Source organism: Convolutriloba macropyga, unplaced genomic scaffold (assembly GCF_964194025.1).
Source record: "Convolutriloba macropyga unplaced genomic scaffold, txConMacr16.3 SCAFFOLD_2632, whole genome shotgun sequence".
Classification (NCBI taxonomy): Eukaryota; Metazoa; Xenacoelomorpha; order Acoela; family Convolutidae; genus Convolutriloba; species Convolutriloba macropyga.
This window is the reverse complement of record NW_027453471.1, coordinates 1-22,321: the sequence shown is the minus strand read 5'-3', so window position 1 is coordinate 22,321 and position 22,321 is coordinate 1. Positions and strand designations below refer to the sequence as shown.

The following is a 22,321-nucleotide window of genomic DNA, read 5'->3' as shown; positions in this document are numbered from 1 at the left end:
TCTTGTTCAAAGCTCTACAAAGCTGTTTGCCGCGGTCCTAAAACCATCACTAAAACTTTCAATCGGTTTTCATTAATAATTCAGTTTGCTCAGAAACTGCTGTGAAAAAAATATTCCTTTGTTTAAATTATGACAAAACTGTTCACAGCAGCAGCAAATTGGGAACCATGAAAAGTTTTCTAAAGTTTTCCCAAATTCTCGACTTTTATAAGATCATTAATGCGACTTAAATTAACCTTGTTTCAACAATTTTTAAAATCTTATAAAAATCGCTCAAATGGAAACATTGAATTAACCAATAATCTCAGCTTAAAAAAGACAAGAAATAATATGAATTTGAATAAAAGAATCATTTTCTCTAGAATTTTTTTATCAATAATTTTTTCCTAAACCTATACCTACCCGTATTCATTTAATTAGCTTTTTACCCAAGTTTATCAGAGTGACTGGTAAAATTTAATGTTACTAGGAATTCTATTATTTCTTTATATATCTACTAAAGCATCGTATATTTGTCTTTCAAAAGGCCAGATTACCCTTCAGGACCAGAAATTTCTGTCTGGCTAGTTTATCTTAAGCCCAATTGCATAATCTAGCCAGATTATTCTGTCATTCAAACACCCCGCGAAGGGCTTTTTGGGCGAATTAAAGTTGAGACCGAGGTATTAGGTTTGTAGTAAATTTTAGAGGGCCTATTTGAATTTAAAATTGGTTCGGTTGAACTTGAGTGTTTTCTGAACATGAAATCGTTTAGAATCGATGGGTTTAAATGAACAAAATTTAAGCCCCAATTTTGCACACCAGTATCATTAAAAAAATAGATTTTGAACAAGATTTATAACTTTTGCAATTTGTGTTAACAAATGTATGATTGAGCTTTTTCAATGACATGACGGGTTATAAATATGGTTTAATCACTTATAATAACTACACTTATTCGTAACTAAATTTACATTTCATGAAACGGGCCATCAAAATTGCTTTCCATAATTTTGCTGTCAATCTGAAAACTGTCTGGCACAAGTTTTTAATCAGTTTGAAATATTTGGGTTTTGTTTGCAGAAATTTGCATGACATGAATTACGTTGTCTAGCGGATATATGTACTATGAACTGTCAGCTATTATTACGACCCAACATGAACTGTCTGGCTAACAGAAAAAGTTTAAAATATTTTAAGCAGAAATTATTACCAGGACATAAAGCCAAGCCAATTTCATTACTGGGCAAGTCTAATTTCAGTACTGATTCAGAACTAAGATTAATCACTTTTTGCACTTATCAGTCTAAATCCAAGTCTTGTCCAGAACTTGTCCAGTCTGAATTTCTCGCTTTTTGAATTATTTTAGTGAATTCGATACAATAGTAACTAACAACATGAGAGTCGATGCGTACTGAAGGAAAATAAAAACGCAATTTTTAATCAACAATTAAGCAAAAAAATTCAAAAACAGAACTCAAAAACATGGAGGTGCGATATAATTGATTATAAAAGCTTTTTGAATAAAAAGTAAATATGATTGAAAGGTAGCAACTAAGGTTATAGCCTCAACTTTATGAAAGAAACTTATAACCAGAACAGGGACTATTGACTTTAACTACACAGCCCTGGACCAAAATCTTTTTATGGTTCAGGGATATTGTTTTTCATAAAAACTAGATTCTGTTTTCGAAAACCTAAATTATTTAACGAATAAATCAAAATGAGCAAACCTCGAATTACGTTACGTGCAAAACCAAAAATTAAAAGTTTGGTTTGAATTTAATCTTATGTCTAGAAAATTGTCGATTGCCAAACCAAACTTGAGGAAAACCAATTAAGGTTTAGACAATGTCTGCGACCTGTAATAAAATCGAGTCGTTCTTTTTATAAGAAATATCGCTAAAGAACGATCTGGATGTGTGTATGTATATGTGTGTGTGTTTGTGTGTGTGCGTGTGTTTGTGTATTGTATGTATGTTTGTTTATGTGTGTATATTTGTGCATGTGTATGCATGTTTATATAGGTATGTCTGTGTGTATGTATGTGTGTGAGTGTATTTGTGTGTGTGTGTGTGAGTGTATGTGTGTACATGTATGCGCGCGTGTGTGAGGTAGTTGTGGGGTGGGGAGGGGGGTGTCGAACACTGAGTCATATATGTATCCAGGTTACCCAAATTTCTCCTTGAGCAGTGATTTTTCACTTATTAAAAAGACATATTTGGGGGGTATGAGTGGACCGTATGAGTGGACTGCATGAGTGGAATGAATGAGTGGACTCGATGAGTGGAATGAATGAGTGGAATGAGTGGAGTAGAGGATTCTAAAATCAAAGAATTGCTATTGAATATTGGATTCAGATACAACACGATGAATAAAAAAATGATAAAATTGTGGAAACTATTTGTGAAAGTTCAGTTTTCAAAAAAATGTCCGCAACTTGAAAAAGTGAGAAGCTGCCAGGAATTAAAATAAAGTTTAAGGAGATTTAAAACAAAACCTTTAGTTTTTCAGGTGAAAAGTTTAACAAAGAAACCAAACAACGTGATTTTTTTATTTACACTTTGTTTCAGCCTAATTTGCAGCTAGTTTTTTGTTGTTTTTTGTTATGTTGTCCTGTTTTGTTACATTGTTATCTTCTCCGTCTACCCCAGTCGAGACCAGATGGTTATCTTGCAAGATTCTGCTAGAATCTTGCAAAAACTGCCTATCTTGCAAGATCTGACAGAAAAATGGTTATCTTGCAAGATCTGGCAGAAAAATGGTTATCTTGCAAGATTCTTGCAAGTTCGTTCCGGTCGAGATGTCCTCTTATTGGCTCTCATTCATGCAACACATTTCATTTCGACCAGAAGATTACTTAAGAATCAGTTGCGTGTTTTTTAAGAAAAAAATTTTTGAATAGATTTTAAATCTGGAAATATGAATTATCTGAAGAAAACAAATTAAAATCTGCCTTTGAGAACTTTTAACACAAAATAAATTACTATCAAAAATTATTTTCCTTCGACTTTATCAAGATTTACAAAACTGCACGTCTATTTTACCTTTTCTGATGAAAAAATTATGTGTTATTATTCTTTGGATCTTAAACAGCTTTATTTCGTTTAATTTAGCTCCTTACGCTTAATTTTTCTTGCCAATGCCCAAAAAATTTGATGCTTAGATTAATACTTTTTTGATGTTTTTTAATAATTGTCTTTCGCTTTTTTGTCGATGCGCAAAATATGTGTCCATTCAAATATTGCAACCGTTTTAGCGTTTTCTTTCCAAGTGTAAGGTCTTTTCAAGTGTAGGAAAGCTTTTTTTTGCAAACGGCTATCTTGCAAGATTCTTGCAAAACGAACGGTTATCTTGTAAGATTCTGGCAGAACGAATGGCTATCTTGCAAAATTCTTGCAAAAAATGATTATCTTGCAAGATCTTGCAAGATTCTGGCAGAAATTCTTGCAAGACGATGTATCGTCTTGCAAGATTCTGCCAGATTCTGGCAAAATCTTGCAAGATAACCATTCGGATCCGGCTTGGGTAATGCGAGAATCGATCCGAATTTTTTGTGTTGAAACATGAAAACAGCCAATCCAAAAAATACATGTAATACAACAAGTAAAAATTTTGTAATGAAACAAGAAAACAATAAATCCAAAAACTACAGCGATACAATTTTGAAAAAAAAACGATTTAATCATTTATATATAAGTTGTAAAAGAATTTTAAATTTGAAGTCATCAATTTGAAACATCAATTCCTTTCTAAAAACAAAATTACAATTAAATGAGCTCTGTTCGCCGTTTGCTGACCTTTCGGATATGACGAGATCAGGAGTCCAGACATCTGAATCGAGCAATCTGATGGAAGTGATTCCTGCAAAGTCGTCCGGATTCCACTTCAAGTTGGCATCATTCCAGTGCTGATAAACATTAGCAATATTTCTGCAAAATTTCCCAAATAGAAACACCCGTCAACAACGTATTGGTAAAGAGCACTTTCGGCAGGAGAATTTGAGGAAATTTAATTTTACAGCGTCAATGAGCGTTTTGTAACTCATTTTATGAGTATGACTGTTTTTCGCCGTCCTTAGTTGAAAAAAGCGAAATTCTTGCATTTCAAAAGGCTCCAAAAATTTTCTCAGTCAGTATTTCTTCAATTATTTTAATGAGTATTCCGAATTTGATCAATAATCATTTTTGCTTTAAAGTAAATTAATTGCTTAATTAATTTTTATCTTTGCGTTTCTTGATCCAGATAAAATCAACTTACCGTTGTTTCCCATATGAGGACCTTGATCATCTGAAGTCGGAAGTTCTGAAACAAACAAACAAACAAATTTTAAAATGATCAATTCTTTGAAAGATTAAATATTCATCACGTGGACTAAACGTTTTAAGTCTTAACAAGGCGGCTCGTTAATGTGCGTTTGCGACCCGAGCTCGAGACCCGACCCGACCCGACCCGAGCTCATCTACATGTTTGACTCTAATTGTCAACCAAATGAAGAAATAACAAAAATAGATGTTTGAGTTTAAAACAATCGTCACACAACCTATCTACTAATTGAATTACATAATGCCATGGCTTTTTACAGCGCCAATGAGATCTGACCTTAAAGACAATACGAGACAAAAAAACCAACCAAAAAATTAGCAAAAACAAAACTTCACGGCAAAAACTGAATATCTAATTTCAAAAGCACATAGTAACAACGTCAAAATGCAGTCAGGTAAAACCTTTTAACTACTCAAATTTACTTTCTCCTTTTTATACAGCGGACCGAAAGTTTTTTTAATGAGACTGTGTTACAAGTCAACAAAAAGAACGATCAAAGAGGCGAAATTCAAAAATTAATCAACATTTTTTAAACCAAGAACTTTAAAAAGTCGTAAAAATCATTAGCTTTTACCTATATAATCCCTGATAAATTACAACAAAAATTACTACAAAACCAAGAGGCTTTGCCTTTGGGTAATTTAAGCCTTAGAAATTAACTTAAGAATAACCCAAAAAATTAGAAACGAATTGCGCAAACACAAACTATTGCAATAATTAAAATCATTAGCTATTATCTGAGTATTATGTATTTTTAACTCAATTCTTATTTCTACTGATTCAGCTGCAGGAATTATACTGAGAGATTAAATAAATTTATTTGTGCTACATTTGTAAACCATTGTGATCTGTTACTACGCGATTGTTCTGAAAGAAGAGAAAAAGGAGCGCAAAAAACCGAGCAATCAAAAAACGTTGAAAAAACGCATATTGTCCGACAAACAAAGCATCCGTTACAAATAATTTCATTAGATAGGTTACTTTTAGGAATACAAAAAATTGGAGATTTTCTATGTTCAATCAATTCTTTAACAGCAATGAGATCCCTCTTTTTTATCAATATAGTTTTATAAAATCAAATATGAACAATTACATTAGATTCAAGAAATTTTTGAGAAAACTCGTAGTATCAACGCCATTAATTTCATTAGCTTTCAGCGGAATCCACTAAATACGCTAAATTATGACTTCATCGGACAAAAAGTTTGTTGGCCATTCATATTTAGTCCATAAGACCTTACAACAAGTTATTGAAGATGAAAACAACAATAAAGACAGGCAACAAACAAAAATTCAGTAGAAAAGTGCCAGAAGAAGGTGTCGAAGTAATTTAAATCATAAGTTCTTCTCTAAACACTTTTTATATGAACCCTTGAACGTCTTACCTAAGCTAATGGGAACTATCAGTAAGGGAACAATGTGATCAGATTTCAAAAGGATCCAAAAATAAGAGAAAAAAAACCCAAAAAAAGAAAACTATTGGCATTGAAGTTTTAAAACTAATAGGTAGAAGATGAAAACCGCTAACCAGATTATTTTTGACTGCATTAGAAATATAAAGGGATCATGTAGGTACTAAGAATGACAAACAATCCACGAAAAAATGTTTAGAATAGGTTAATGTACAAAAAACTTTTAACAGAGGTCAATAACTACGCTCAAAAATAACACGATGGCAGTAAAAAGGTGTTTGTCATGCATAGATAATCAATAAGAGATCACAATACGTTTTAAGACTTTGATAACACCAATAAAATCAGGCAAAAACAAAAAACACAGGAGAGAAGTGCGAGAAGAGAAGGTCGAAGCCATTTGAAACCACAAACTTTTCTCTAAAAAATGTATCCTTGATCCACTGAATGTCTATTTGAAGCCAATAGGAGCTTTCAATTTTGGGATAATGTGAAATGATTTCAAAAGTAACCAATAACACGGAAATATACAAAAAAATTAAAACATCATTGAAGTCATATATCTAACAGTTAGAAGAAAAAACCGCCAGCTAGATCAATTCTGGTTACAATAGGACAAAGGAGGGTGCTGTAATCACAGAGACTGACTTACAGTTCACGATAATAAGTTTATGATTGGTTAATGTTTGAAAAAGTTTTCGACAAATTATTTTTCAAGTCTTAACAGCCATTAGCTGTCCACTCAAAGCACTAGAAAAAGCTCACTTGATTCATGTTACGGAACATATTGCACTTTTAGTCAAAGATTCCATGCCATAAGACTCCGAAAAATTAGAAATTACGAAAACTCACAGTCGAAGTTAAAAAAAACATGAACAATTCCTTGAAAACGATTTTTTTTGTTCATTGGGCTTCATTTGGTTGAAAAGGAGGTTTGTCATTAACGGAACTTCGATATGAAAAGTGACTTGTCTCTAGGTGACGTAAAAAAGCTAAAAAAGTAGAAAAGTTTTATAAAAAAGAGCTCTCAAGTAGATTTCGAATTTTTTTGATTTTGAAGCCCCCTATGAGACCAGAACTAGCCTTTTTTATCGCCTTTAGTCTGTTTGGAACACGAAATTGGTTCATTTTTTGGCAAGAAATTTAAGTTTGAAATAATATTTTTATAGAAAATATCTTAATTTGAAGAAAAATGACACCAAAAGTGAACAATTATCCCGTGTTCACTCAAAACTTCAATCCTCGATAACTCCTCGAAAAAAATGAAAATAAAAAAAATCTTTTTAATTTTGAATTCTACGCTGGACCAGCTTTTTAATGATACCACTCACATTTCTCTGCAATGAATATATCGATCGGCCAAAATTGACTGAACAAAAAAAACCCATTTGAGGATATAGTTCCTCCCCCCACAAGTGGGGTCGGAACAATAATTAGTGATTTAGAAAATTTGCGGGTCAAGGTTCATTAGTGTATAAGAGCTCCCATTTTAAGTCACTTAGAAAAAAGATGACGTCATCTCCTTAGTCTTGACAAGTCCTAACTCTGCATTAATTCAGAAGCGGCTTGTCTTGATTATAGTTGTTATTTTGCGTTATTTCTTTTTACTATGAGCGAAAAACACTAGTTTCTATTTTCTGTCTTCAGAGATGACAACATGTTCTTTTAAAAAATAGCTGAATTCATTCCATTGTATCTCTTAGCGAACAAAAATTGTAATATATTCCGCTTAAAAGCCTTCCAAATCTAATCCTTTTTTTTTTTGAAAAAAAAAGTTGCTGAAAACGTTATATGTATTATTTTTTCTGTAGTTTTTCTGTTTACTAGGTATAATTTTTGGAATTAAATTGATCAATTATATAACAAACGCTTTATAACCATTACCAAGGTATTTGAGATTGCATTAACGATCGAACTGTTTAAGTCGAATTTCAGAATTCTTCTAAAATTTCTCCATTCTTTTCTAAGACGGCAAATCTTTAAATATTTTTAGCTTGATAAATTTTTGACCGAACCATGGAAAAACCTTGGGACCGAAATCATACATATTTACTCACTGATTAAAACATGCATTCCAATCATGACACTACAAAATATTTTATTGAGCTTCACCTAAAGAATTAAGGGCAAAATAGTTCAAGTTGAGATACTTTTAACGGGCCCGTTATTTGGTTAATCCTATTTTATAGCCCAGAAAATATTACAATACAATATAGAATTTGGATCGTGGTAAGGGTACGATTTAAATCGGTCGCCAATATTGAACAAACAAAATTTTATTCCACCAATTTTGATACCATGTAAGACAAAAATCCACTTTCACAGCTCTTTGAAGGCTAGTTTGAAAACCAGCAAATTTTTAGTCTATACTCGTCGGCTTTTAATAAGCGCCATTCGATTTTATCACGGGTGATTACACATTCGCGGTAATGAATTTGAGCGTTTTCGCTATAATTGTAGTACGCTACTATTCAAATTGTCAGTTTTTATGGACGAGAGGGTTCTTAGTTTCACTCTAGAATAGTAAATTGATCAACATTAATGTCATAAAAAGGGCCATTAGTTTAAATCGGTGGTTTTATTTGAACTCACGACTAAATTTATACTATGGAAATGTGTTCACACGGTCTATTCGATCAGATCTGAGATTTAAAAAAAATGAGAAACTGGACTAAAATTACAAATACAAATACAGTCTATCTTCAGTTCTGTAAGGCGGCAAAAATGATAAGTTAAAGTCTTAGCAGTTTAGTAGAGAAATCAAATGAAAAATGTGTTTAGATTTAACTTGACGTCGTTGAACAAGATCCAAGCTCAGGATTCAGACCAAAAGTCGATGTCCAAATCAAAATGAAAGCACAAGGGGGGGGGGGGGGGGTTCGTGCGTTCACACGGCCTAAAACACGAATAAAAGCACGAAAGTTTGGACACAGAGCCCACTTCAAACGCGTGAAAGTCTGGACTTGGGCAGCTCTAAACGCACAAACTTCTGGATAAAACGCAAGTTTGAACGCTTAAAAGTGTAAACCTAGGGAACTCTGAACGCTTGAAAATTTTCTGGGTAGAAAAATGGCTGCTTCAGAACTTTTACTAGAGTGCTACTGCAGTGAAAAACATCAATTCAAAACTATCAAAATCCCCAAACAAAGAAAATTTTGAATCTTTGCCTGGAAATGAAAAATTTCACCTCTCGAAGTAAAGAGCACAGTTGGTGTCGCAAAAAAAAAACTCGGGAATTACTATCTGGACGCTTTACAATGTTTTGAGCCGTAAAATTTGCTTTTCGCGTTTTTTTCGATATCTATCCTTGTACCAAGTATTTGTTGAATATCACATCCGGCTGTTTATCACAACCAAGTATCGCCACTATAAACGAAATGAAACAATTATAAAATATGTAAGCAAAACATATGTATAAAAATAAGAAAAAATCTGGACAAGAAATCAAAAAACTGTGAACAAACACAATTTTGAACTTATGAAAATTTGAAGCAGTTTTGCCTGGGAAGGTCTGTACAATGGCATGTCCATCTAGCGCAGTCATGACACCCCCACTCCCCCCCCCCCTCCTTCGGGACTTAGCTGGGGTATCTCAACTTACTCACCTTTGACAGAAATAATAAGAGAATAGGTTCTAACAAAAAAGCATACTCCAGGAACCCCGGCTTTAAATGAACGAGGGTATGCAGCGGCAATTTTGCGTCACGTTTATTAATTTTTTTAATACATGACTTGACTTTTCAGTGATTTGACTTTTAAATAATTTGATTATCATAACTTACTGTTCGTTGATAGTAAAAGTATCCGTTTGTTTAACTCTAATTTCTGGAATGATCCACAATTCGGGCGTTGAAATAAGATTTAAAAGGTAAAAACAAAAAGTTTGATTGATTATTCTTATGAATGGATGGTCCATTAGCATTACGGTTTTTACGAAGGATAGAAGCTTACGTGGATTCTACGAAGGATAGAAGCTTAACAGAAATTTTAAACACACACACACACACACAATTGTTTTATGACTTAATAGTTGGATCTTTTCCGTATGGTGGCGTGATAGCCGAGAGGTATGGTGTGTGGTTCCCACGCCAATGATTGAGAGTGCAATCCCCTGCCTCCGTGAAGCTGTCTGTGTGAGGATGAGTTCTTACTTAACCATAGCTTCAAGTTGACCATAGCCTGACCAATGTTGGCTGCAATGATGGTACCACGTTAAAGTTTCAGAAAGTGGCCATAGTCACCAAAAAAATAGCAATGCTGCTCATAAAAAGATCAGTCTGAAATGTGGGGAATAATCAGAAAAAGGGCAGCTGAAAACAGGCTACTGTTGGCCTAATGCTGTTCCGCTGCGATTATGCAGAAACCACAGTTATAATAATAATTATTATTATTATGTGCCCCCCCGCGTACGTTATGCGACCCCCCCCCCCCACACACACACACACACACACACACACACACACACACACACACATTACAGAGCACGTGTCACTACACAGTAAGTCATTATGTAAAATATAGCAAATATGTAAAATGAGATGGAAATATTATGGGGCATAAACGGAAAAGGTCCAAACAGTCATGTCTTCTTGATGTTTTTATCACAGGAATCAATGATATAAAAAAATTGGAAATATATATGAAATAAAATCACTATTTCTACCCTTATGGTGAAGCTTGGAAGAAAATTACAAGATAACCATCAGACTTGTAAGTTCCTATAAGTTAACCATCACGTCTCGACCCGGGCACTTATATGGACTTTTCACATTGGTGATAGAAATAATTACAATTGTTTTCTTACTCTAATGGTACCTTCCCATTGGGTAATAGAAACTTTGACGCTATTTACTGATAAGTTCTGGACAAACCGCCCCCAAAAAGATTTCCACCAAAAAATTTACAATTAATATAGGTCTCACACATAGCAGCCACCAGCAAACAATTCCCAGGAAAACAGACAGAAAACCCCAGACAAAAACATTCCAAAACAATTCAAAGATAGCGAGTGACTCAACACATTATTCGACTGTTTTTGAGACCTATAGTTGTATTAGGAATATCCATGCATTGTTTATTACGAAATGAGTCAAAGAGAAAATTCCACTTGGCTTGAATGAGAGAAAGACAATGGTTGACGAAACAAAAAGCCAAAACAATTTTTGTGGCCCGAAGAACATCAATGTAAAGAGAGAGAGAGAGAGAGAGAGAGAGAGAGAGAGAGAGAGTAAACAAAACGCGGAAAAGGCACTAACCGTTACGTTCCAATGAGTTTGAATTTTCATATTCAAAGCATTCTTTTCAAAAAAAAGCTGCGTTTTCTTTCAGACCGATATTAATAGCGCATCGAAAAGGACTTTTTTGTCTATGTCTGTTCCGTCTGCTTCACATAGTGATAAAGTCTCTTTAGCTTCCCCTCTTTTTATTCTATTCACGAATAATAATAATCATAATAATAATAAGAATAATAACAATAAAATTATTAATAATAATAATAATAATAATAATAATAATAATAATAATAATAATAATAATAATAATAGTAATAATAATAATAGTAATAATAAAAATAATAATAATAATAATAATAATAATAATAATAATGATAATAATCATAATAATTTTAATAATAATAATGTTGAATTCAACCAAACATGGTCACAATCAGCTTAGTAGTCCCCAGATTAGGAGAGAAATCAAGTTTAAATAATTAAAATTTCTCAAAAACTTTCCATCCTGAAGGGTAACTTTCATATTTGAATCTTTTCACTGCCTCCCTTTCCAAAAAGCTCTTCACTTCTTATCAAACTTCTTATCACCTCACAAATGGATTTTTGTGAGGTGAATAGTTAGAAAAACTGTTAAGTTGAGACAAAGAATTATTGAATCGGGCTACTCTATTAAAGTAATTATCTTCAGAACGTTTACGAAACCTTTTTCTGGCTTCAATAAAAATTTTTTCACTTGATCTGGTCTTCGGACAACCAAAAGTTTTTGACCAGGGGTCTGAGGCATTCATAGAAGTTAAGCCCACTAACATCTTGTTAAGCAGAATTAGGTTGTTAAGAACTAGAAAATAACTGATTGGCAATAGGTGATTTCGAATTAGGCTCTCAACGTATTCATTGTCACCCAAAACTGAACGGCAAGTTATCCATTTTAAACATGATCTTTGTAGTTTTTTCAAGCGTTGAAGATACAGTGGTCCTGGGTTCCAGACATTTGACGCATAAAAGACCGCTAATAATATATATATATGTTTTCACCAATGTGCATTTGACAATTGATTGGGTGACAATTGATTGGTTCGCGTTTCGAAATTATATCACAGGACTGGTTCATCGTGAAAATTTAGCTCACTGTTCTCTTTAATTGGAGCGATGTATTTGTTTACTCTTAAAATCTCAAAACAGATAGCCCAAATCAAAGAGAACGGCGGAACCCGACGATATTTTGACTCTTTTGCGAATTTTGACGTTTAGTTCTATCAAAGTTTTTTCTCTTTCAAATTCTTTAGCTCTGCTGTGAAAAATCAGTCCACTTTGTCAAGGCGAAGCTTTTCAAATCATGATTATTCATGCGTTACTAACTATTTCAGCTACTAAATTATAATAGACTTCCATAGATAGTAACTTTTTATTGATTTCCATCAAAACTGTGTGAAATCCAATTTACCCATTTTGGGCATGTCCAAATTGATTATATAGTTTTCAGGTCAGGCTAATTTTGTGAACCCCCTTGAGAATTATAACCTAATTATGCCCGCCTGTTAAGCATCTTCAGATTTGGAATTTTTACTAAATCCTACTTTATGAATAGATTTTTCCTTCTTTAAACCGGTTTATGAACCGTTTTCTTCACCCCATTTTAAACTGTTTTCAACAGTTAATTTATGCTCTGTTCTCCCTAGTGAATTCACCCGCAGTTCAATTGAAGAATTGAAACATTACCCCCACATTTAAAAGATTGTTGAAAAGATAGGAAAGCTTTTGATGTGAAAGGGAGAAATTTTATAAGTAGCGATAAATTAGCTTCGTCAAGGATTTAGCATTAAAAAGCTTTTTGGCAGTGTCCTAAATAATGTCATTCTATTATTGGTTTGTTCAGGCGCAAAAACATATCAATTATGGCTTGTCGGCAGCTTGAATAGTTAACAACTCAAAATAAAACAAATTTCGATCAAAATTGCGCTCGAAATCACTTGAGAAACATTCGCGAGAGCGAGTTTGAGTGTTTGACAAAATTCGAGAGGTATTTTTTGACCCAAACAATTCAGAAATTTTTTTTGGATGTAACCGTTACAACGAAAACATTAAAAATCTCCCAAGCAAGATCTAAAGCAAATAAACGCGTTACATGAAAAGACCCATGTTGAAGCCGAATGGTTAACTTGTAAGATCTTGCAAGTTGCAGGCAGAAACTTACAAGGCGAAGTTCTAACAAGTTAACCATTCGACATACAAATTCTTACAAGTTAATCAATCGAATTACAAGTTCTTACGAGTTAGCCATTTAACTTACAAGGCTCTTAAAAATTAACCATTCGACTCATAGGGTTCCTAAAAGTTAAAAATTTGACTTAAATTTTATGTTCTTTCATGGGCTCTTAGAGTATAAGTTGTTACAAGATTAAAACTCTGCCTATATTGTATCAAAAAAAAAACATTAAAACCTTGCAAGATATGAATGCAAACATATGTTTAAAAATATAGGATTGGGAAAATTGTGAATTGGAATAACGAAATATAAAATGCTATACAAAATGGAAGGTCACTAAATTATTTCAAGAAAAATCTGACACATGAATTATAAATTTCAATCAAAGCAACGAAAGGTAAAAGGGTGTAAATTTTAGGAACATTTTATGAAAAGCAATCGTGAAAAGCTAATTGACATCTGCTGTTTATGAATTGAATTGCAAAAGGTCCTCCATAGATGACAAAACTGACAAGTAACCATTTGGTCAACTTAGGTCGGATTGTATTTTGGTATTCATACTGAACTACTAGCACCCACGCGTTTTCGCTATAAATGGATGAGTGTTGAAATGAATCAAACAATAAGAGTTGAGCTCATACAGAACGAATTTGCAAGAAAATTAGAAGCTTGCCCTTCGACATGCAAGTTCTTACAAGCTAACCATTTGACTTGCAAGTTCATACAATTAACCATCTTTTTCAAGAAACTTGCAAATTCTTACAAGTTAACCATTCAGTCTCGACCCGGGAAGACAGAATTTTATAGTGACAGAAAACGATAGAAAAGGGTTTATTTCCCGCTTAAAAAGTATGCAATAAAATCTGTCAATTGTAATTTATAACAAAATGAAATCCACAACTTGTTTTGCAGTATAATTGATCAGGAATAATTTCTTGTAGAAATATAAAATTTTGGGTAATTAAAATAGGCACACAGATCGTTTCGAATGTTGTATGACCAATGAGCATCCTAGATCTTGAAATTTTGTACCAAAGTCGCTCTATTTGGATTGATCTAGTTATTTGAGCACATTATCGCACTAATTTAGTAAATTTTTCTTAATAGCTTGACAAAGTTTTGCAGGTCTGAAAAAACTAATAAATTTCTGAAAAAATTTGCATTAGGGTGATCTTAATTTCTGTTACCCAGCCGAAAAAAGTGTTGCTGTCTAAATGTCAAAACTTCAATTAGAGCAATAATTATCTGACATGTTTTTTTCCGTTGAATTCACAGTTGACGCTTGTCTAATTCTTTGAAAATTGGATGCTCTAGCTAAATTTTCAATATTTATACTAAAATTCAAAGTGGCAACTTGCTAGCAATGTACCCTTCTGCTCTGAATAATTACTATGCTTTAAATTGAGCCAAAAATGCTTATTTTTACGTCATTCTTGAAAAAAAGACCATGAAATTATAGGCTGCTCGGAAAATTCATAACTGCGCACAGCATGCACTAAATATGTCGCAATTTGCTTTCGTCGAAAATGAAAGACTATCGCGAGTTTGTTAAAATGTTATTATTTTTGGTTGAAATATGCAAGATTTGCTAGAAGTTTTTAAACTAATCCTTATAAAACATGATATTCAATTGATGAGAGCTAGTTTTGCTATTATTATTCTCTCAATCAGAAACAGCAATCGAAATTCATTTAGAAAAAGATTTTTTGAAGTTGAGACTCTTAGCATTATGAAGAGCAACAAATGAAGAGCAACAAAATTGAACGATTTAGAAGTCTAATCTAGGAAATCAACTTTGATGGCTCCACTTTGCGAGACTTTAGAAGTCAAATTTAATGGCTGGACGTTGATGACTGGCCGTGATCTGAACTCTCTTTGTTTTTGCTGACGTCTTATAAATTGTTTTTAGCTCTTCTTCAGTAGTTTTCTTTTTAAAGAACCTGCTTTCAAGATTTTTAGGAATGCAAAATCTTTTAAGATACCTCCAAGATTCATGCAAGACTTTGAATTCGACTAGGACATCTATGAGTTATGAAACCTGTTTTAACGTCAGATTCGGTAGTTTAAATTAATAATCAGATCTATAAACGGCCTTTTAATGTTTTGGTGCAAGATTCATTTCATACAAGATTCTTGCAAGAATCTTCCACGTTTTGAATTGTCTTGCAAGAATCTCACAAGAATTGAACCCGCCTGTCTCCAGGGACAGCCTAAATGAACGACTCAACTGAAATTGATGATTCCTACAAAAGAAATTAAAAGCTGTCGGTTGCAACAGTTTCTATCATTTCTTAATGTTTTACATAGCGTTTGCTTGATATTTGCTCTAGCAGACCTTTTAAAGAAAACGAATCGAAGCAATTTTGGTTCGCAATTTTTCGACCAAAAGTTTCGAACTCAAAACTACTACTGACAAAATTTTTACGGTTTGTTTTGTTTCTAAAACAAAATTCATAGACGACACCTTGGTGATCCCATCAAAAGAATTGTGCTGCATAGCAGTCGAATTTTCCAACTGCTGTTTTTTGTTATTCTATGCAAACAATTATGTTCAAATTCTCTGTTTATAGTAATGGCGTCAGAGTGAAATCAATTTTTAGTTAAAAACAATGGAAAACCTTTTTTGCTTTAATACATATTTTATTTCAGAGAAAAATATTCCTGTGACTACGGAGAAATCATTTAAAATTTAAACTTGGTCAAAATTTTCACAGATTATACGTGCTTGAGATCAACCAGGTCGAATATTAAAGCATAATAAAACGCTCAGATTATTAGACAAACGAAGCAATTAATCCACTTCTATTTTCTCGCTCCATTTCAAAATTAATTAATTTCTGTAATTTCTGTTCTCAATAACATAAGGCTTAAAAATAGCACATAGAACTATAATTATTGAATTGATCGCTGTAATTTCTTAAATTAAAAGACAAGCAAATCGAAGGCTGATATTATTGAGAGCTCTACTTTTTCTATGTCTGGAAGTACTCATCGGACTGAAAAAACTGCCATGATCAGAATTTGATCATAACGAAAACGAAGATTTGTGATTCATGATTCAGTAGTGGTTGGCATTTTTTCCGTGATCCGGGCTGGAATTGGGAAGTATATGCATAATTTCGTATGTATGAGTAACTATGAAATCTTGAAAAAATTGTTTGAACTGTTTGATCCATATTTTCATGAATGTCATTTTTTGAGATAAGGTCGATGGCAAAAAAATGTCGGACCTTCCGAGATAAACCATTTACATTTTAAAAATTAACAAATAACGCTCTGACCCGAGCGCATATACATTTTTAATTTAATTGACAACCAAATGAAGAGTTGTTCAAAAATAGATGTTCAGTTCCAACAAACTATCACTAGACAAATTAATAATTGAATTACAAGAAAGAGGGTGAAATCTCTCAATGATAGAAAAAAATTACAATTTGACAAAGAGAACAACAAATCAAAACATTTAAAAAAGTTAAATTCTTGAAAACAAGTATTATCACAAACTTAGAAACTATAAGCAATCAACTGACTGCATCAAATGTGTTTTTTTCTCTCCTCAGTTGGAAACCAAGGAGACCTGTCAGTTCGTGACGGTATAAAGAACAACAAATACAGGCAAAAACAACTAAATCAACGAAAAAAAAATGCGGGAGAAAAGTGTCGAAGCCAATGAAAAACAAGCAATTCAGTGAAAACTTTTTTATGTTTAATTATTTTCAACACAAAGAGGTTTGTTATTATTTTAAAAACTTGGCTTCAAAAAATCAAAAAAATTGATTAACTATACAAAAACTACGAAATTTTGGCGCACACTCGAAGAATCAAAGACATTAAAAGCAATGGCTTTTGAACGGAAATCAATAAAAACGCTAATTTCAAAATGAGACGCCAAAAATATATCTCAAACAACAAAACAATGTGTTGTCATCAATCACCAAATAGTTATGACAATGGAAACAACAACATATACAGGCGAAAACTAACAATTCAATAGAAAAGATCGAGAAGAGTGTTGAATCCATTAAAACAATAAGATGTCCTCTAAAATCTTTATCTTTGTTCCCTCGAACGCAAAAAGCTTGAGGTAAATTGATAGAATTTCAAAAACCACGGAATTTAAGAACAAATAGCCAAAAATAAAAATTATATATGAAAACTTGTTGACTCGAAGTCATAAAATTGAAGAAGAAAACAAACAACAAAATACGCAAAAAAAAACAATTATCTAAATTTATGAGCAAGTAGTAACAAAAAAATACAGTAAGATAACTCTTCAAATAAAAAATTTACTTTTTCCTTGTAAAAAAAAAGCTGGGAATTGTACGCGATGAGAATGATTAACAAGTCGACAAAGAGGAGAGAAAATGATGCTACAATAGAAAAAATCCGTCCAAATTTTTAAACAATTTTTTTAAAATATTTGAAATGTCATAGAAACCTGTAGCTTTCTAATAAGAACTTCCTGATAATTTTATTATTAAGTCCCTAAGGAACCCAAAGAACATGTCTTTGATTGGACGAAGCCAATGAACAGGACTACAGATGCAGAATTACAAATATTGTTAGCATTTTACAAAAACACGAAGTTTTGAACCCATTGAAGTCATCAGCTATTATCTGAATATTAATTTTTCAATATATAATACTATTTCAACTAAAATTGCCGCAAACGATAATGTTTTCACTTGCAAATCATATGGATGTTATAAACGCAAAAAATCTAAACGACACAAAAGAGGGACTCAAATATTGACCACTCACAAAATTTCTTTACGGAAACGCATATTTTCGTACGAAAAACACATCAGTTACGGCATACTATCACTAGACAAATTAAAAACTGAGTTACAAGAAAGAGGGTGAAATCTCTCAATGATAGGAATAATCTACAAGCTGACAAATAGAACAACAACGTAAAACATTTAAAAAAAAGTTAAAGTCTTGAAAACAAATATTATCACGAACTTTGAAACTATAAGCAATCAACTGACTGCATCAAATAGGTTTTTTCGCTCCTCAATTGGAAACTAATGAGACCGGTCAGTGACAGTTTATAGAACAACAAATACAGGCAAAAACATCTAATTCAACGAAAAAAAAAGCGGGAGAAAAGTGTCGAAGCCAATGAAAAAACAAGCAATTCAATGAAAACTTTTTTATGTTTAATTATTTTCAACACAAAAAAGTTTGTTTTCAAAAACATGGCTTGAAAATATCAACAAATATGATTATCTATACAAAAACTACAAAATTTTTGATAAAACTCGAAGAATCAAAGACATTAAAAGCAATGGCTTTGAACGGAAATCAATAAAAACGCTAGTTTCAAAATGAGACCCCAAACATATCTCAAACAACAGAACAATGTGTCATCAATCACCAAAGAGTTATGACAATGGAAACAACAACATGTACTGGCGTAAACCAAAATTTCAATAGAAAAGACCGAGAGGAGTGTTGAAGCACTTAAAACAATAAGATATTCTCTAAAATCTTTATGTTTGTTCCCTTGAACGCCAATGGTAAGTGAAAATGGTGAGGTAAGTAGATAGATTTTCAAAAGCCACCAATTTTATGAACATATAGCCAAAAATATTAAAAATGTGAAAATTTGTTGCATCGAAATCATAAAATCAATAGTTAGAAGATAAAACCTTTAATCAAATTAGATTTAGCTTCACTATAAAGAATTTTAGTTCGGTGGGAGTAATTTAGAATTTCACAGAAAAAATTTTAATTACGATTTTTTTTATAGTCTTAAGAGCCATTAGATTAAGAGCACAAATAGTTCCTTTATTGCTACTTATGAAGTTTATTGCACTTTTATTAAGCTGGTCTATGCTATACGACAACAAAAATAACATTAAAATCTCAAAATGAAACACAAAGTTTCATTAAATGTACGTAAACAGCTTCGAAGCAATTAAAAACTAGCGATTTCTGGAAAACAAAAAATTTTTTCATTTAGCCTCAATCGACTGCAGATGAAGTTTGTCATTAATAGAATCTGGCTTTGAAAAAAGGCTAGTTTTTAATTGACATGCAAAAAAGCAAAAGAAAATGAGAGAAGATTAAAAAAAAACCGCTTCGAAAGAATTCGATTCTTGTGATAGTAAATTTCTCGATAAGACTAAAACTAGTCTTTTTATTGCTTTTCGTCTGTTAGGAAAACAAATTGGCTTAGTTTTTGAGCCTAAAAACCAATTTTGAATGAGCATTTGATAGAAAATATCTTATCACAAGTGGGGTCGGAACAAAAGTCCGATATTTTAATACAGGCAAAAACATCTAATTCAACGAAAAAAAGCGGGAGAAAAGTGTCGAAGCCAATGAAAAAACAAGCAATTCAATGAAAACTTTTTTATGTTTAATTATTTTCAACACAAAAAAGTTTGTTTTCTAAAACATGGCTTGAAAATATCAACAAATATGATTATCTATACAAAAACTACGAAATTTTTGATAAAACTCGAAGAATCAAAGACATTAAAAGCAATGGCTTTGAACGAAAATCAATAAAAACGCTAGTTTCAAAATGAGACCCCAAACATATCTCAAACAACAGAACAATGTGTCATCAATCACCAAAGAGTTATGACAATGGAAACAACAACATGTACTGGCGTAAACCAAAATTTCAATAGAAAAGACCGAGAGGAGTGTTGAAGCACTTAAAACAATAAGATATTCTCTAAAATCTTTATGTTTGTTCCCTTGAACGCCAATGGTAAGTGAAAATGGTGAGGTAAGTAGATAGATTTTCAAAAGCCACCAATTTTATGAACATATAGCCAAAAATATTAAAAATGTGAAAATTTGTTGCATCGAAATCATAAAATCAATAGTTAGAAGATAAAACCTTTAATCAAATTAGATTTAGCTTCACTATAAAGAATTTTAGTTCGGTGGGAGTAATTTAGAATTTCACAGAAAAAATTTTAATTACGATTTTTTTTATAGTCTTAAGAGCCATTAGATTAAGAGCACAAATAGTTCCTTTATTGCTACTTATGAAGTTTATTGCACTTTTATTAAGCTGGTCTATGCTATACGACAACAAAAATAACATTAAAATCTCAAAATGAAACACAAAGTTTCATTAAATGTACGTAAACAGCTTCGAAGCAATTAAAAACTAGCGATTTCTGGAAAACAAAAAATTTTTTCATTTAGCCTCAATCGACTGCAGATGAAGTTTGTCATTGATAGAATCTGGCTTTGAAAAAAGGCTAGTTTTTAATTGACATGCAAAAAAGCAAAAGAAAATGAGAGAAGATTAAAAAAAAACCGCTTCGAAAGAATTCGATTCTTGTGATAGTAAATTTCTCGATAAGACTAAAACTAGTCTTTTTATTGCTTTTCGTCTGTTAGGAAAACAAATTGGCTTAGTTTTTGAGCCTAAAAACCAATTTTGAATGAGCATTTGATAGAAAATATCTTATCACAAGTGGGGTCGGAACAAAAGTCCGATATTTTTAATGCTAACACGAAATAATGTCAATTTTTCACATTTTTTCCATTTTTTAGCTCATTAATTTATAAGCGACTGAAAATTCTGGTGCAGCAATTTTTGTTTACCGTTTTTGTTATTTTTTTCTAAAAAAAACATAATTGATGCAATGGAAACGTTCGAGATATCAAGCATACTCGAATGTTGATTAAAGCCCAATAATTTCAAGTATAAGTTGTAGTGTATTAATTTTATGTAAAGCTATAACCGTCATGTCTTAACTTATCACTAGTTTCGTGCTTTAATCTTGTCTTTATGACCTTGGTGTCATGTATAATCTTCTAAGATTTAGCCAGATATAGCCAGATCTAGCGAGATTAACATCCAGTCTCGACCAGGGTTCTCAATTTTGTTGAAACCAGTGGAAATACCAGTTTCATACCAAACAAGACGACCTTTTAAGCCCCTAAAATTATACCAATTAGCTCTAAATATGAACTTTGCGCTTGAGTTCAAAATATTATCTTCTGTTTCTGTTTGAAGCACATGTTTTTGATTACATAATCACCCCACTTGTAAAATAATTGCTCAAAATGCTGCTGTCGAACACATGTAAATAAAATTGCGAAATTTGAAATACTGTGAGCTCAAAGTTTTGTTCAATAATTTCACAATCGACAGCTAGTCAAAATAAGGGAGATAAAGGTGATATTTATTAATAACTTCCTTATAACTTCTCAGTTATAATTGAGATAACCAGGCTTACCAGTTCCAGCAGCTGGTATAGGGTAAGATCTGTGTAAATCCAGAACGGAGCTGAGTTATTCTGGTTCGGAATTGCCCGTTTGCTGTACCCGCTAAGTAACTGTTGTTCCAGGTAAAAACTGGCATTTGTAACCCTTGTTTTAGGCAAAGGTAGAATTTCTCCATAACTGAGCGGCACCGGGTTTAGGGCTGAAACAGTTATCCACAGTAGTTATAACCAATAAGTTATTATTTATAACTAAGATCTGTCAAAACTTCAATCAACTTGAAATTAATTGATTGAGATCAAAAGTCGGGAGGCAAGCTGAGAAATGTCAGCATTTTTGAGCGACTTTATATCGAAGCTGCTTTTACATGTTGAAAACTATCAGCATGGCTGACAGCTTTTAGAAAAAAAGTTAAATAAATAATTTCATTATTCATCTAAATAAAAATTGATAGAATTGCAATTAAAATTCCATTTTAAAACAAATGGTTTCTGTATTACATCAAAAAATAAAAAAGTTGTTATCATTTTTTTTGTTGTTTTACGGTCCAAAAATAGTTATGCGCAGAAAAGCGTTAACCTAATATTTGAAACCCCAGTCCGATCTTTTCAGGTTTTCCAGAACTTTGTCTCTAATCAAAACGTCACTCAGTTTCTCTTTTGATCAGAAAAATGACCAGGCCTTGACCTTGGATCGGACCTTTTTCTCTGCCTTCCGATCAAAATCATCCCCGGACTTATTACAGTTTTTTTTCATAAATTCAAGAATAATTTTTCCTATTTCGAAGATCTTTGAGACAATATCAGTTTTCAATTGGCCTAAAAGTTTCTGCACTCGATTTTTGCAAAAAAAAAACAAAACTTTATGCTCAACTAAGGCCGAGATAATTGAAATAAACAAATATGACTGAACCAAGTTGAGTCATAATTGGCTACGTGTTCATGCACCATATATTATATTAAGAG

The 22,321-nt window shown here is 32.4% G+C and overlaps 1 protein-coding gene across 1 annotated transcript; it reads right to left on the bottom strand.

Moving 5' to 3' along the window:
* Nucleotides 1-2,148: 2,148 nt before the first annotated feature.
* Nucleotides 2,149-21,558, bottom strand: LOC142358307 (acetylcholine receptor subunit alpha-like 1; the record flags this gene model as incomplete). The annotated part of the gene is made up of 4 exons (XM_075409731.1): nucleotides 2,149-2,302; nucleotides 3,780-3,889; nucleotides 4,240-4,284; nucleotides 21,371-21,558. Coding segments are annotated over 4 exons (497 nt in total), but the record flags the coding sequence as incomplete, so codon positions are not given.
* Nucleotides 21,559-22,321: the final 763 nt, after the last annotated feature.